At 47.9% G+C, this 14,565-nt stretch overlaps 2 protein-coding genes across 2 annotated transcripts in view; one reads left to right on the top strand and one right to left on the bottom strand.

Annotated features, from left to right (window-relative positions):
- The window catches only part of Hmgxb3 (HMG box domain containing 3), a 54,784-nt gene extending 44,943 nt beyond the window's left edge, over positions 1-9,841 (top strand). The window contains exons 11-15 of the mRNA XM_013025486.1: positions 2,070-2,289; positions 4,222-4,355; positions 5,113-5,229; positions 6,071-6,280; positions 8,249-9,841. Coding sequence (XP_012880940.1) covers positions 2,070-2,289; positions 4,222-4,355; positions 5,113-5,229; positions 6,071-6,280; positions 8,249-8,716 — 1,149 coding nt within the window. The 3' untranslated portion in view covers positions 8,717-9,841. The remainder of the gene's footprint in view (positions 1-2,069; positions 2,290-4,221; positions 4,356-5,112; positions 5,230-6,070; positions 6,281-8,248) is intronic.
- The window catches only part of Csf1r (colony stimulating factor 1 receptor), a 28,254-nt gene continuing 23,487 nt past the window's right edge, over positions 9,799-14,565 (bottom strand). The window contains exons 15-21 of the mRNA XM_013025555.1: positions 13,607-13,695; positions 13,401-13,498; positions 12,462-12,584; positions 12,268-12,379; positions 11,568-11,667; positions 10,851-10,959; positions 9,799-10,769 (exon numbers count right to left, since the gene is read on the bottom strand). Of these exons, the coding sequence (XP_012881009.1) occupies positions 10,584-10,769; positions 10,851-10,959; positions 11,568-11,667; positions 12,268-12,379; positions 12,462-12,584; positions 13,401-13,498; positions 13,607-13,695 (817 nt within the window). The 3' untranslated portion in view covers positions 9,799-10,583. The remainder of the gene's footprint in view (positions 10,770-10,850; positions 10,960-11,567; positions 11,668-12,267; positions 12,380-12,461; positions 12,585-13,400; positions 13,499-13,606; positions 13,696-14,565) is intronic.

Here is a 14,565-nt window from a genome sequence, read left to right as displayed (position 1 = left end):
CCGGTTGTGGGGCCTGAACTCTGGGCCTGGGCGCTGTCCCTCAGCTCTTCAGCTCAAGGCTAGTGCTCTACCACTTGAGCCACAGCACCACTTCCGACTTTTTTCATTTTGCTTATGTGGTGCTAAGGAATTGAACCCAGGGCCTCAGGCATGCAAGGCAAGCGCTCTGCTACTGAGCCATCTTCCCAGCCCTGCAGCTCAAGATTTTATATGGGGAAAACAGAAGAAAAGAGGATTTGTGTATTTATTTACTCATTCATCAGATATATTGAGATGTACTTTTAAAATACTTATGCATAGGAATTTAACCCAGGGCCTTGGATATACTAATCATATGCTCTACAACAGAAATTCAACTCTTATCCCTAGCACTTTTAGGACTCTTGGGAAATAGTAGTAAAATTTAAAAACTTTTTTTTTTTTAATGAAAGAACAATAGTTTCTGTACTCATAGAAGTTAGATTCTGGTTTGGGTGAGACAGATAGGAAACAAATATGTCAGGTAGGGAATGCATGCTGTACAGCAGCATGAGGAGAGAGCAGTATGGGTGAAAGGGCATTCCTGTTAGCGAGGTTAGTTGTGGACGGTCTCTGAGATGGCAGCATTTGAATAGAGATATGAAACCCATGGAACTTTGGTAAGGAACTGTACAGGCAGAAGGAGTAGCGAGAGTGGGCTCTAGGGCATTCTGGCTGGGCAAGTTTAGGGACATCAAAGAAATTAATTTGGCCAGAGAGTGCTACAGGGAATGGTAGGATTTACAAGGTTTAGAAGCACAGGAGGCTGGGCCCTATTATAGGATCACATGGGTCATTTTAAAGACTTAAACAGTGACTAGAGAGTCACTAAAAGTGCCAGGTTGTCTCAATACTAGAAAATATATCAGTGCTTGAATTAAGTCGTATAGATATGTGAAAATGTTACAGTGAAATCCTACCTTGTGTAGCTCATACATAGTAATAAAAAGATATATCAGTGCAGATCACCAACATACATATTGAAGGAGAAATAAAATGTTTATTTTATTAAGTGTAAAAAATGGCCTGCTGAAGCTGGGCACTGGTGGCACACGCCTGTAATCCTAGATCCTCATGAGGCATCTTGAGATCTGAGGATGGCGGTTCAAAGCCGTGCAACTCTTATCTCCAATTAACCACCAGAAAACTGGAGGTGGTGCTATGGCTCAAATGGTAGAGCGCTCGCCTTGAGCTGAAGAGCTGAGAGACAGCACCCAGGCCCAGAGTTCAAGCCCCATAACTGACCCCAAACAGGCTGCTGAGCGCTGGTAGCTTATGCCTGTAATCCTTAGCTACTCAGGAGGCTGAGATCTGAGGCTCACGGTTCAAAGCCAGCCTGGGTAGAAATGTCCATGAGACTCTTATCTCCAATTAACCACAAAACAGAAGTGGTGTTGTGGCTCAAGTGGTAGATAGAATGCTAGCCTTGAGCAGAAGAGCTCAGGAATAGTGCCCAGACCCTGAGTTCAAGCCCTATGACTGGCACAAAAGGAAAGAAAAATTGGTATGAGTGGTAGATGCTTGTAATAGATAAATGCTATTTGGAGTAGAGGGCCTTCTAAAGGGAGGAACAAATCCACAGGGCTTTGGAAGGTGGACAGAATTCACCAAATAGAATTCTGGTGATTCTTGCCAACCAGTCACAGGAATTGGAGCTTGAACTGTGAAACCAGACCTACATTCACATACTTGTTCTGTATTTGGCTCTAGTAGTTTTACTTTTGGCTTTACCCAGACTTCTTTATTAGTAGTTAAGTAAAAAGCTAACTGCTGGTACATAACAGGTACTCAAATGGTAGCTCTCTTTCCTTGCAAATAGAAGTGATAGGAATAAAGAGAGAGAAGAAAAGGGGCTGATTGCTGTGATGGGGAACAAAGAAACAGTTGAACACTGAGTTATTCAAATTCAGGGGTGCCCTGCAGTACACAGCTGTCAGAATCCTGCCCTTTGCCAACCCTCCACTTCCTGTGTGTAAAGAAGGGGAGAAGACTATTTGTTGCTAATGTTCTGTGGCTGCTACAGTTAATCTTTTCTTATCTTGATATTTTAGTTCACCTGGCCTGAATTCTTGGGCTCCAGTGAAGTAAATGTGGAAGACTTTTGGGCCACAATGGAAACAGAGGTGATTGAGCAGGTGGCGTTCCCTGCCAGCATCCCTATCACCAAGTTTGATGCCTCTGTTATTGCCCCCTTCTTTCCACCACTCATGAGAGGAGCTGTGGTTGTCAACACTGAGAAAGACAAAAACCTGGATGTGCAGCCAGCACCTGGTAAGGCCACCTGGTGGCTGCTGATGCGTATCAGAGAAAGTCTCGGTCAAGAATCTGGGATCTTGTCCATGATGAGACAAGACGGGGAGAGAGACAGAGTATGTTGGCCTACTTAAAAGATTCTTACCTTACGAGACAGTGACATCTGTGACAAAATCCCTGAGAGAAGAAAGTCACAATGCACAGTTTTGAGAGGCTACCGGCCATAGTATATGGAATAGGCACACACCTCACTGCTTCTTAGAATACACTACACTGAGTAGTAGATGCCTTGAAAAATCAAAATGTTGGTGATAAGGCTCCAACCCCAGCAACTTTCATTGAGAAAATATAGGGGGAGGCCAAGGAATCTGCCTTCAAAACTGATCTTTCAGGTATTTTTCAGCTGGTGTGTTGATACACTGAGTAAGCAGCACTGGATTAGCTGTGAAGAGCATAGGTTTCTAACAAGTAGGGTTTGATTCTTAGCCATGCCACTTGGCAGTGGTGTCACCTCCTACAAATTCCCTTTATTGCCTCAAGCCCCTTGGTGCATCTACAAAAAGTATGCAGTAAAGTTATCCAGTCCTAGGTTATTGACCTGATAAGGGCTGGTAGCTTTCTACTTTTTAAGTGTATTTTTAAGTGTAGCTCACAGTAAGAAATATGTTTTGTATCATGACCCAGAATGATATCCTTTCTGTAACTGAAAGCTTTATTTTTACAAAGTGCAGTATGCTATATTTTCTGCTTTATTTAAAAAATCTAGACATGACCTGTTATGTTGATTTCCTAAGTACTTCATATTCTGTGATCACTGGTTCTCAAACATTGTTTCATAACATTAGATACTAAGGTATCCTATACACTGAACAATCACTCTTAACACTGAACTCTACCTTCAGCCCAGGAATTGTTCTTCTTTTTTTTTTTTGGTCCAGTCGTGGGGCCTGAACTCTGGGCCTGGGCGCTGTCCCTCAGCTCTTCAGCTCAAGGCTAGCACTCTACCACTTGAACCACAGCACCACTTCCGACTTTTTTCATTTTGCTTATGTGGTGCTGAGGAATCGAACCCAGGGCCTCATGCATGCAAGGCAAGCACTCTACCACTGAGCCACCTTCCCAGCCCCTTGTTCTTTTTTTTTTTTAGGTCGCCTATACAGTAACTTCTCTGGTTAGTCAGGTTCAGGAGCATAGTTTAAAGAGGGCATTTTAAAATGATACCTACTGCCTTTCTTGTTGTTTGGTTCAGGAGCATAGTTTAAAGAGGGCATTTTAAAATGATACCTACTGCCTTTCTTGTTGCAGGTATATTGAGCATCTGAGCTCTTAGTTCTCAAAAACAGAAGACTAAACATTAACCCATTTTAGTGGGGGGAGGGGTGTGTGTGTGTGTGTGTGTGTGTGTGTGTGTGTGTGTGTGTGTGTGTGTGTGTGTGTGTGTGTGTGTGTGTGTGTGTGTGTACGCACACGCTGATCTGGGGCTTAAACTCAGGGCCTGGGCACTGTCCCTGAACTTTTGTGCTCAAGGCTAGCATTCTACCACTTCAGCCACAGTTCCACTTCCACATTCTTGGTAGTTAATTGGAGATGAGAATCTCATAGACTTTGCTTTCCAGGCTGATTTTAAACTACAATCCTCAGATCTCAGCCTCCTGAGTAGCGAGGATTGCAGGTGTGAGCTATTGGCACCCAGCTACTTTTAGAGTTTTGTTTTTTTTTTAATGTCTGTATGGTGGGTATCTACTTGGGTATCCCAGGCCATGTTCCAATTCCCAGAGCTCAGCTATCTTTAGATGTCATAGGCCTGCCGTGCACTTTTCTCAGTGCAGAGCTGAATTCCATTGCTTAGTGTCCTGTAGACCCAGCCCTTTTATTCTTATTTTCAGGTGTGGAAAACTACCTCTGGTGGCTGATGACAGCCCCTCCCACCAGCATTGTTATCTCTTGTAGGCAATGGCAGTGCCTTGGTGAGGCTGCTCCAGGAAGGCACCTGTAAGCTTGAAGAGCTTGGCTCCTACAGTGAGCATGAACTGCAGCACCTGCTGAAGCAATGTGGCATTCCCTATAGAGCAGAGGACTCCAGGGTGAGTGTATGAGGTGCCAGTGGATAGGCTTTGTGGGCTGGCTACTTGGTCTTTCCAAGCAGGATATGAACACACTTGTAATGGGGCACCTGCATTGGACAGAGTGAGGATGGCATCCGGGATGACTGGGAAAATAGTAACGATCAGATTGTGACATGCATGTGAGGCCCTGGCCTCTAGTCAGTCTGTCCTGTTGGAAGTTGTGGGCCTAGACGCTAGGATAGGGAGTCCTTTCTGCCCTTACTATACCTGACCTTGGAGGAGCTAGCTTTATGTTTTGAGTTGTCCTAGGTTTTTTTTTTTTAATTAAAATAAATACTAATTTCATGAAGCTGTTAAAAAGAATGTACAGTGTCTGTTTTTCAGGTTTTTTTGAAGTAGCTGTTGTTATACATCTAGACAAGTTGAGGGACTTCACATACTAGTTTCGTTCACTTTTCTGTGCCATTGAAAATATACTTCCTTCAAGTTCAGATTCATATATTAACTTCCTTAAGATTTCTCTGACTTCTAAAGAGTTGAAGGCTCCAGGCTGTCTGGCAGCTTGGTCTGTCTCTTTGGCTTTGCCTGTGATCCTATGCTTGTGAAGCCTGCCAAGCCTAGATATACCTATAGTAGGTTGGGCTGGTGGGCCTCTAAGGCCCAGTCTGGCCTAGTTGATCCTTTGTCTGAGTCTGGAGTGAGTGTGTGCTGATCTACACTAGACCTAGCCCTTGGCATACACTCCTGTGCTCACAATCTTGTCCTTCCTTTCTAGGATCAGCTCTGCCTCTCCTTTTTGGCCCTCTATGAATCTGTACAAAATGGAGCCAGAGCTAGACAACCCCCACCTCATCTCACAGGGGGTAAAATCTACAAGATGTGCCCTCATCAGGTAAGGAGGTACTTGGGGTAAATTTGCTCATATTAAACTGCCCACAGAGGATCTGAATGAGCCAGCTATGCTTTGGGTGTTGGGACTTTGTTTGCTATGCAGCCTAGGAAGGAACTGTCCAGGTGAGTCAGGTGCCATCCTTTGGCCTGGAGAAGGAGCCAGAGTCATGGAGCAATGTGCATTTATGGGGCCCGGGTCACTGGTAAGGGTATAGGGGTGAGCAACAAGTGTTTCATTCCTTTCTGCTTTAGTGGGGACCATTATAGACTTGTGATACTAGACTCTAAAGGAACCAAGGGCTTGAGAATAGAAAGTAATAAAGAAGACCTACTGTCCACAAAGCATCCAAAGAAGATTGAGGCTTAAAGATAGGAAGGAGTAAAGAGACAGGAAGGAGTGGTCCCCAACAGAGGGACAACAAGATTCCCCACAGGGGTTTGATTCAGAGGGTAGTGAGGGACTTTTTGAGTGGGGCTTGGGGTACTATTGTCATGGTCCGATTTTAATCTGGACAATCACATCAGGTGTCTGTAGAAGGATATGGACAGGGGAGATCTTAGGGTAGTTCTGAGACAGGTTGGTACCTGATAACAGAGTAGGTCTGCAAAGTCTGGATGGATGGAAAATCCAGTACTGTTAACAAGTACTGAGTAAGTGGGGTGTCTCAGCCAAGGCTTAGCTCACTAGGGTATGTGAGGACGACCTGACCGAAAAGGGAATGAGGTCATGTCATGATACAGGAGCTATGTCTGAGAGGCTCACAGCCCCCTGGGCAGAGCAGAGCTTCTCAGGAATGTCTTTGGGCTATGTCATACTGGATGGTCCTCCCATCTACCCCCAGGTGGTCTGCGGCTCCAAGTATCTTGTTCGAGGTGAAAGTGCTCGTGATCATGTGGATCTTCTTGCCTCTTCTCGCCACTGGCCGCCTGTCTATGTGGTAGATACCGCCACCCCAGTGGCTCTGTGTGCTGACCTCTGTTACCCGGAGCTGACCAGCCAAATGTGGGGAAGGAACCAGGGCTGTTTCTCTAGCCCTACAGAGCCACCAGTGGTAAGTGACTACCTAAAGTAATGGAATGAATCTCTCAGTCTGACCATGTCCCATCTTCCAAGACATGACTTGAAACCATCTCTAGCATCCTTTTTCTCCACCCGAATTTTGTCCTGATACAGTGGAATCAACATTTACTCTAAAACTTTATATGTACTAGTCACTGTTTGAGGCCAAATCAGGTCATTAAGTATGCCTGAGGTGCCTTGTATTAAAAAGTTGCCTTCCACGTAAGCTAGAAGAATGCCACCTGACCAGCCTTGGAACACACTGTCTTTTTTTTTTTTTTAAAGGAGAAAGGTGATGTATGAACCCAGGACCTTGCATTAGTTAGGCTGGTGCTCTACCATTTGAGCCACACCTCCAGACCTATTTTTTCCTGGTTTTTGTATTGATCCTGGTGCTTGAACTCAAAGCCTGAGCACTGTCCCTGAGTTTCATTACTCAAGGATAGCACTCTGCCACTTGAGCCATAGTTTCACTTCCAGCTTTTTGATGGTTAATTGGAGGGTCTCATGGACTTTGCTGCCTAGGCTAGCTATGTACTGTGATCCTCAGATCAGCTAGGATTATAGACATGTACCACCAGTGCCCAGCTTTCACTGAAGTAACCAGTCTTGCTTCCCTTGGTGGAGATGGGTGTCTCAAGAACATCTCTGCTCAAGCTAGTGTGAAAGCACGAACCTTCCGATCTCAGCCTCCCATGTATGGTGGGATAACAGGCACATGCCACCCTGCCCAGCTATGGCTTGAAAAAGGGTCTTGAGAACTTCTTTGCTTGGGCTGTCCTTGGACTGTAATTCCTCTTTTTTTTTTTTTTTTGGTCCAAGATAGGAACTCAAACTGCTGGCTATCTGACACACAATCCTTTTATGATTCTCACCATAGCTGGGATGACAGGTATAGTCCATCAGCTTCTTCATTGAGAATGACTCTTGTGAACTCTTTTGACTAGACTGGCCTGGAACTACAATCCTCCTGATCTCAGCTCCCACCTAGCTAGGATGGCAGGCATGTGCCCACTGTGCCCAGGTCTAGGTTATCAGGGAAAGTCTTAACAAACCTTTATCCAGACTAGCCTTGAACTGTGGTCTTCCAGATCTCAGCCTCCCTAGAATACAGAAGTGAGTCACCACGCCCTACTTTAACCTTCAGAGAGAGAGAGAATATATGTGTACCTTCAGTATATGTGTGTGTGTTGATACTGGGCCTTGAACCTGGGACCTGACTGCTATCTTTTAGCTTTTTTGCTAAAGGCTAGCTCTCTACCATTTGAACCACAGCTCCACTTTGGGCTCACAGACTTTTTTGCCTGAGCTGCCCTCAAAGCACCATCTTCTGATCTCAGCCTATTAAGTAGTTAGAATGACAGGTGTGAGCAGCTGGTGTCTAGCAGCCACTAATCTTTAATCCTTTTTGTTAAAAGGTGAGAGTAAGGCCTAGAAAGGGTTGCACAGCAACAGTGATAGAACAGTGATAGAACCCTTATTTTTATATCTTGGTACATTGGACTAGGCAATAGTTCTTACCAGAGGCATGCATACTACAAGGCCTTTGCTGGCAGGCATTGGAGTTGATATAGTAGGTAGAAGAGAAGATAACACTCTTGTCAGGGTACATGGTGGGAGATAGGAAGTGGGAGGTGAAAGCCTCTGGCTTGGCTTTGGAGGGAACATCATTATCATCATTCCTGGCTTTCTATACTTCCCTCACAGCCAGTTCCTCCCACTCATCTCCTGCCTATATTGCTTAGGTACAACTTCGGCTTTAAGCATAACTGATTTTCTGTCCCTGTTCTTTTTGAGGAAATGGAAATGGGGATGGGGAGATGCAAGGGGGAGGGGTGTCATAGGGACGCTGGGATATGAGCAGGACTGGCTGACACCACGGCGTTTTCTCTCACCCACCACACAGGTCCTACCTGTGTTGTTCCCTCTTGTAAAAAAAGACTTTGCATCTCTCTTCTAGAGTGTGTCCTGTCCTGAGCTCTTGGACCAGCATTATTCTGTGGATGTGATAGAGGCTGAGCACTCAATCCAGCACCCAGTCACCAAGACTCCCACGCGACGTATTGTTCATGCAGGCACACAGCCCAGTCCCAGTGACCCCAGTGCTGGACATCACTCCTTGTCTCTGTGTCCTGAGCTGGCACCCTATACAAGCATCCTGGCCTCTACTGTGGACAGCAAGCCAAACAGTGTCCGCCAGCGGCCCATTGCCTTTGACAATGCCACCCACTATTACCTCTACAATCGCCTCATAGACTTCCTCACCAGCCGTGAGATTGTCAACCGACAGATCCATGACATAGTCCAGAGCTGCCAGCCAGGCGAGGTGGTCATTCGTGATACCCTTTACCGCCTTGGGGTTGCTCAGATCAAGACAGAGACAGAGGAGGAGGGTGGAGAAGAGGAGGTGGCCACCGCAACTAAGTAAGCCAGGCTGTCACTTAGACTGCACCATCTCAAGCCATAATAGGGCCCTTGCCCAAGGCATCCCTATCCAGGCACCTGCAGAAGCAGTCACTGGTGGGAAAGGGCCTCTGACTGCTGGGACTGACCAAAGAGCTTCCATTTCCTGAGCATAGCAGGGCTCAGGGTCTTTGCTTCTCAACTCTCCAGGGCTCAGGGCAGATGCCAGGAACCCCCTGTCTAGCCCCAAGAGAGCATATAAGGGATACAATGTGTTTAGGGGAGGGAGGGAGACAGCTGGTTCCTTGGCTGTACTGTGGGTCAGAGAGGAAGGCCTGGGGCAGGCTAGGCAGGAGATGGCACCAAGTGGGCAGGTCAGGGAGGACTCTGAGCTTGCCCTTCCCATCAGGTACTCCCTGCTCCCAGTCTCCAGCCACATTAGCTCCTGAGCCTATTGCCTTTGACTAGGGCCTCTATGGCCTCATTCACTCCAGAGGTCCCTTTGGGTTCTTGACTGCTCCCCAAAGAGGAGTACGTTTTTGTCTAGATCTCTTTGCACCCACCTCTGGGATAAGCTGAGGAGGGGTGGAACAGTCAGCCACAGCTGTCTTCTTGGACTATCCTCTGCCCTGAGCTTTAGGGAAGATTACCCCCTTCCTCCTTTCCCTGGCCACTGCTGCTGCGCCCTGCATTCTCTGGACCCTGGGACCCTCACCACATTGGGGATGTGGCCCATGGTTGTGACATAACCTGGCAACAGTAGAAAAACTCCCTTCTGTGAAGGGGAAGCAGACAGGGCTGAAAGGAAACAGCAGGACTGGCTCAAGTGCCCATGGTTTGCTAGGGCCCAGGAACTGGCCGAATGTTATTTAATTTATTGAGCGGAGTGGAGTAGGTGGCTTTTTTTCCCCTTTCCTCCTGCCCCCATGAGAATAAAGTTTATTAAATTATCTGGTTTTGATGACACAAGAGCCAGTTCTATGTGCATTGTATGGGGTGCAGTGTGGTTGAGCTCTGGAGGACTGAGCTGCTCTGTCAAAGGGAACAGCAAGTGATAGGGAAATCTCAATCACTGGTGTCGTGGTATACAAAGAACCAGAGGCTTGCTATATTAATGCTGTTAGTTTAATGTTGACAAAAAAAAAAAAAATCCGGAAGCATGACTGTTAGTTGTATGAGTCAACTTAAGGGAACACATGCTTCTTGAGTGGCGTGGCTGGCCACATACCACGGCCCTCTGCCTTCTAACCCAGATTGACAGGGATCTTGGCAGAATGCCCTCCACACACACTTCTAGCTGCCACTAGGTTCATTATAGCACTACCAGGTCCAGGGTGGGGTAGGGTTGAGGAAGGAAGGCCATAGGCAGAGACCAGAGAACTAGTTAAGAGTCTTAGAATTGAGACATCTTGCTCCAAGGGGCCTGTGGGCTGCAGGTATCTGGGCTGTGCTCTACGTGGTCAGGGTAGGCAATTGCACCACTTCCAGACTGCTCAGCCCCAGGCAGCCTGGTCATCTCAATATTAGGGCAGTTCTTGGGGACTTGTAGGTAGTCAGTTCATTTCCAGGAAGGCATGAGGGAACTAGGGGTGGGGTTCTTAGAAGTGGGAACAAGGCCACCAGTGACCTGGGGTCTAATAGTTGACACAGCAAATACGAGGCCAAAGTCAAGAGAACAGGTATGAGGGGCTCAGCCCCTTATTGGCAGTGATGGCCTAGGCTCTGGGAATTGGGCGTCTCATCTTCTGGACTCCTCAAATTCCAAAGTTTCAGAGTGGACCAAGCTGAGTGAAATGAGCCAGGGCAGAGTTCCGTGTGTTTGCCCATGTTGCCCTACCCATTGGGGGAGTTGAAGCTTGGAGGAGAAGAGCAGTGCGCTGGCCCTCACTGCCTCAGCAGAACTGGTAGTTGTTGGGCTGCAGCAGTGGCTGGGCAGCATCTGGCTCACAGCAGGCCAGGTGCTCACTAGCACTCTCCTCAGGCTCCATGCTGCTGCTGCTGCTGCTGTTGTTGCTGCTGCTGCTGCTGCCACAACCATCTCCATTACTGCTGCTACTATTTGGCAGGTTGGCGTAATCCTGAGATGAGAAGGGACCAAGGACAGTGAGTCTCAGTCAAGGTGTAGTGGAGTCTGCTAGCCAGCCTGCCCAGCCACTCACCTGCTCTCTCCTGTGTGCTTGGTCCTGTTTCTGAAGGAGGGTGCAGATCTGCTGGAAGGTGGGTCTCTGGGTGGGCTCCAGATCCCAGCAGGCCTGCATGATGCTATATCTGAAGACAGACAGGTAGCATATGTGAAACTTCTTAGGTCTGGGGACTGTACATCCCAGGAGATGCCTACTAAGCGGAGGTCCCCAAAGCTAGTCCAAGAGGAGCTGCTTAGAGGCTGGGTAGAGCACTTGCCTAGCATATACAAAGTCCTGGTTTCTATACCTAGTGCTCCAAAAAAGGTTAGTGTAAACCTAAATCCTTAGCATGCTTCCTCCTGATCCATACAGTAGCCCTCACAAAAGGATATTTCATCACTCTTGACAGATGGAGCCATTTAGTATCCTCAGGGTAAAAGAAAAGTGAGAGTGCTATCCTTGAGCAGCTCAGGGACAGCGCCCAGGCCCTGAGTTCAAGCCCCAAGACTGGCAAAAAGAAGAAAAGATCCATCATCTAGACTAAGATGAGACCCAGTTCAGACCCTTTTCTGAGAATGGTCCCCTATACTACCTGGGATGGAGTGGAGACAGAAGCTTATTTTACAGTCTACTGTGGGGGAGATGAAGCCTGCCTTGGAGCGTTCTGGACAAACACAAGGGTTGCACACCCCTCCATCCTCTTCCAAACCATGCCTGGGTGTCCTCTCCCCTCTCTGGGGACCCTTAACATACATGTTCTTTGGGGCAAACGCAGGCTGGGCCATTTGATATCCATCCTTGACCAATTTGTAGAACTTGCTGTTCACTAGGATGCCAGGGTATGGGTTGAGTCCTGCAAAGGCAAGGATCGTGTAAGAAATCACATTTGTCTTCCCATGCCCACCCACACTCAGGTGTGTGTGAACGACCTACCAAACCATGGCCATAGAACACAGCTGTTCCCACCCAGTGCTTCCTAGATATCATCTCTTGCAACTGGCACAGGCTTTGGGAGGTGGCAGCCTTCCACACCACACAGGAATTCAGTACAGGCTTTGGACTGTGGCAGAGCCAAGTCTGTTGTGTGTCCAGAGTGGGCACAATGCCAGATGAAGAGGCTGGTAGAGCAGTCCAGGACCTTGAGTCTCATACTCAGTTGCATCTTCAAGGGCATGGAAGTTTTAAGGGACAAAGGTGTAATAGTAGTGACAACTGCATAAGCAGAGATGGATGGGAGAAGAGCCCAGAGGGGATGTGTGTTAGCACTGGAAAGCCTGTCAGACCTATTCAGGAGCAGCAGTGCTGGCTTAACCCTCACACCTGGCCTTCATTCCTGCACATCTTTGCTCTAATACTGCCACTGGGCATCCTTGACTTTTCCTACATGAGGCACAAGATATCAGTGTAACGGAAGAAGAGCTTCAGACTAGGCCTAACTGGCCCAGCCACTCACCCAGTGAGAAGATCTCCCAGAGGAGGATGCCATAGGACCAGACGTCACTCTGCACAGTGTAGATGCAGTCAAAGATGCTCTCTGGGGCCATCCACTTCACAGGCAAGCGGGCCTGCCACAACAGTCTCCATCACTTATGGTTCGGGCCTCTGCCCCAACCCAGCCCACTACCACCACCACCACGCAGCACTCACGTTGCCCTTGACAATGTAGTTGGAGTCATTCATGATGTCCCTAGCCAGCCCAAAGTCTCCAATCTTGGCCACGTGCCCATTGGTGAGCAGCACATTGCGCGCTGCCACGTCACGGTGGATGCACTGAGGGAGAATGCAGTCTTTTAGTTCTCTAGCCTGAACTACCCAAGCTTACCTGAGAAAATTTAAAATGGTCCATTAATGTTGAGAAGCCATCACCTGCCTCCACTGCCCTTCTAGCCCTTCATTTGTTGCTGGGCAGGAAGAGCTGCCTTTGAGCTGGGCAGTCGGCCAGCCCCCTGTGCTTTGAGCAGTCTCACCCCATCCCATTGCTAATAGCAGCTGCCACCTGCAGGGCCCTGCTGTGGGGAGCCCTTCCCTGAGCAGGCAAGTTGTACACGTTAGAAACCAGTTTTACCTTCACACAATTCTGGGATTGTGCGTATTGGTACAGGAAGAGACACCAAGGCTCAGGGAGTTTATTTGCTTAAGGTTATACACCAAGCAGCACAGCCAGCCATCATTGCCTCCTGAGTCTATTGTAAGGCTGTGGTCCCACCTCCCAATCCCTGAGCATGCGTTTGTTCCTGGACTGACTACGTTTTATACATTCAGCTCATGAAGGTCTGCTTCCACTTATGGGACCATGTGCTTCATTAGGGGAGACAGTGTTGCTCACATTGTTGAGTAAAAATGAGTGGATAAAGCCTATTGAAGGAACTGGTACCCTGCTGGGCCACACCAGGAAAACAGGTATGCCCAGACTAGGGGCACACCTATTTCTTGCCTTCTCTCACCTAGACGCTGTGTGTTGATACCTGGCTCTCCTCTGTACTTTTGCTCCTCCCTTCCCCTTCCATGTCTTCCCTTTCTCCCCTTATCCTCACTCATCCAGTCCCTCTACCCCAGGGACTTGAACCCTGGATGGTTTTGACTCACATTCTTGGAAGCCAGGAAGGCCATTCCCTGAGCCACTTGGGTGGAGAAGTGGAGCAGATCCCAGAGTTCCAGCGGCCGACTTTCCTCCTTGTCCAAATCTGGGGTGGGAAGAGATATCAGAGTAGTCTCACCACACTCCTACCTTCCCTGACCTCAGTTCCAACTCCCAGCAGCCCCTTTCTGCCCTGGTCCTGCTCCCTCCTCACCTTGCTCAGGGAAGGAGTCATTTGAAGAAGTGGAGACTGGTCTCATTTCCACATAAGTATCCATGCCCTGGCTGGAGAAGCCACTGTCCCTACATAGAAGAGAGGGTTGGGAGGTGGTCAGTCCTGATTACTGTGCTGGCCAGTTCAGAGATTGGCCTCTAGCCACCCCATGAACTTTCTTAACCATTCAGTAGAAAAGGAGAGGGACCTAGACATCAACATGAGTGTCCCTTTCTTAGGGAAGCCGCTGCCATAGCCTGAGTGTCCACTGCCACTTGGCCATTGCCAATGCTGGAGCTCCAGCTGTTCCATCTTTGTCTATTCTTTGCTGCTCCTAAGGTCAGTGAACCCCTAGAATTTTGCTCCTCTTGGTCCTTGCTCAGTTCACAAGGACCAAAAGAAGTTGGCACTCTTCCCAGCCACAGCCCTGATATAATGGGACCATATTTTAGGCCCCTTTTTCATGTTTTCTAGATGGCAGCTCTTACCCTTTGCTTCACATTTGAATCCAAGGAACTTTAACCCTCTCCTTGCCCAGACCACCCTCAGTGCTTCTCAGAAACTGGGAGCTTTAAAGCTCTGGTTCTAAAGGAGAGCTTTTTTTTTCTTATAAAAGTGATGTACAGAACACCTAAGTCAGGCAAACAGTGCATTTCCTTTTGGACAATGTCACTTCTTCCCTCACTCTCAGAGGAGAGCTTCTTAAACTAACTCATCACCTGGAAATTTCCATAAAATATAGATTCTGACTCAGCAAGTTTGAGCAAGTGGAGCCTGAAATGTGTCTTTTCTGACAGCACCCAGGAATGCTAGGTACTTCCCTAGGTACCTAGGTGGAAGGTAACTGGAGGAGTACTGTGTGATCCTGAACAGCTCCTGCTGCTTCTAACCAGCCAGCCATGTCTAATTTCTGTATGGCTCACTTTCTGCCCCTCTGCACTGGAGATGTGACCTTGACA

The sequence above is a fragment of the Dipodomys ordii genome, unplaced genomic scaffold (assembly GCF_000151885.1).
Source record: "Dipodomys ordii isolate 6190 unplaced genomic scaffold, Dord_2.0 Scaffold85, whole genome shotgun sequence".
In the NCBI taxonomy this organism is placed as follows: Eukaryota; Metazoa; Chordata; class Mammalia; order Rodentia; family Heteromyidae; genus Dipodomys; species Dipodomys ordii.
Note: the sequence above shows the minus strand (reverse complement) of the source record. Positions and strands in the feature narration are given on the sequence as shown.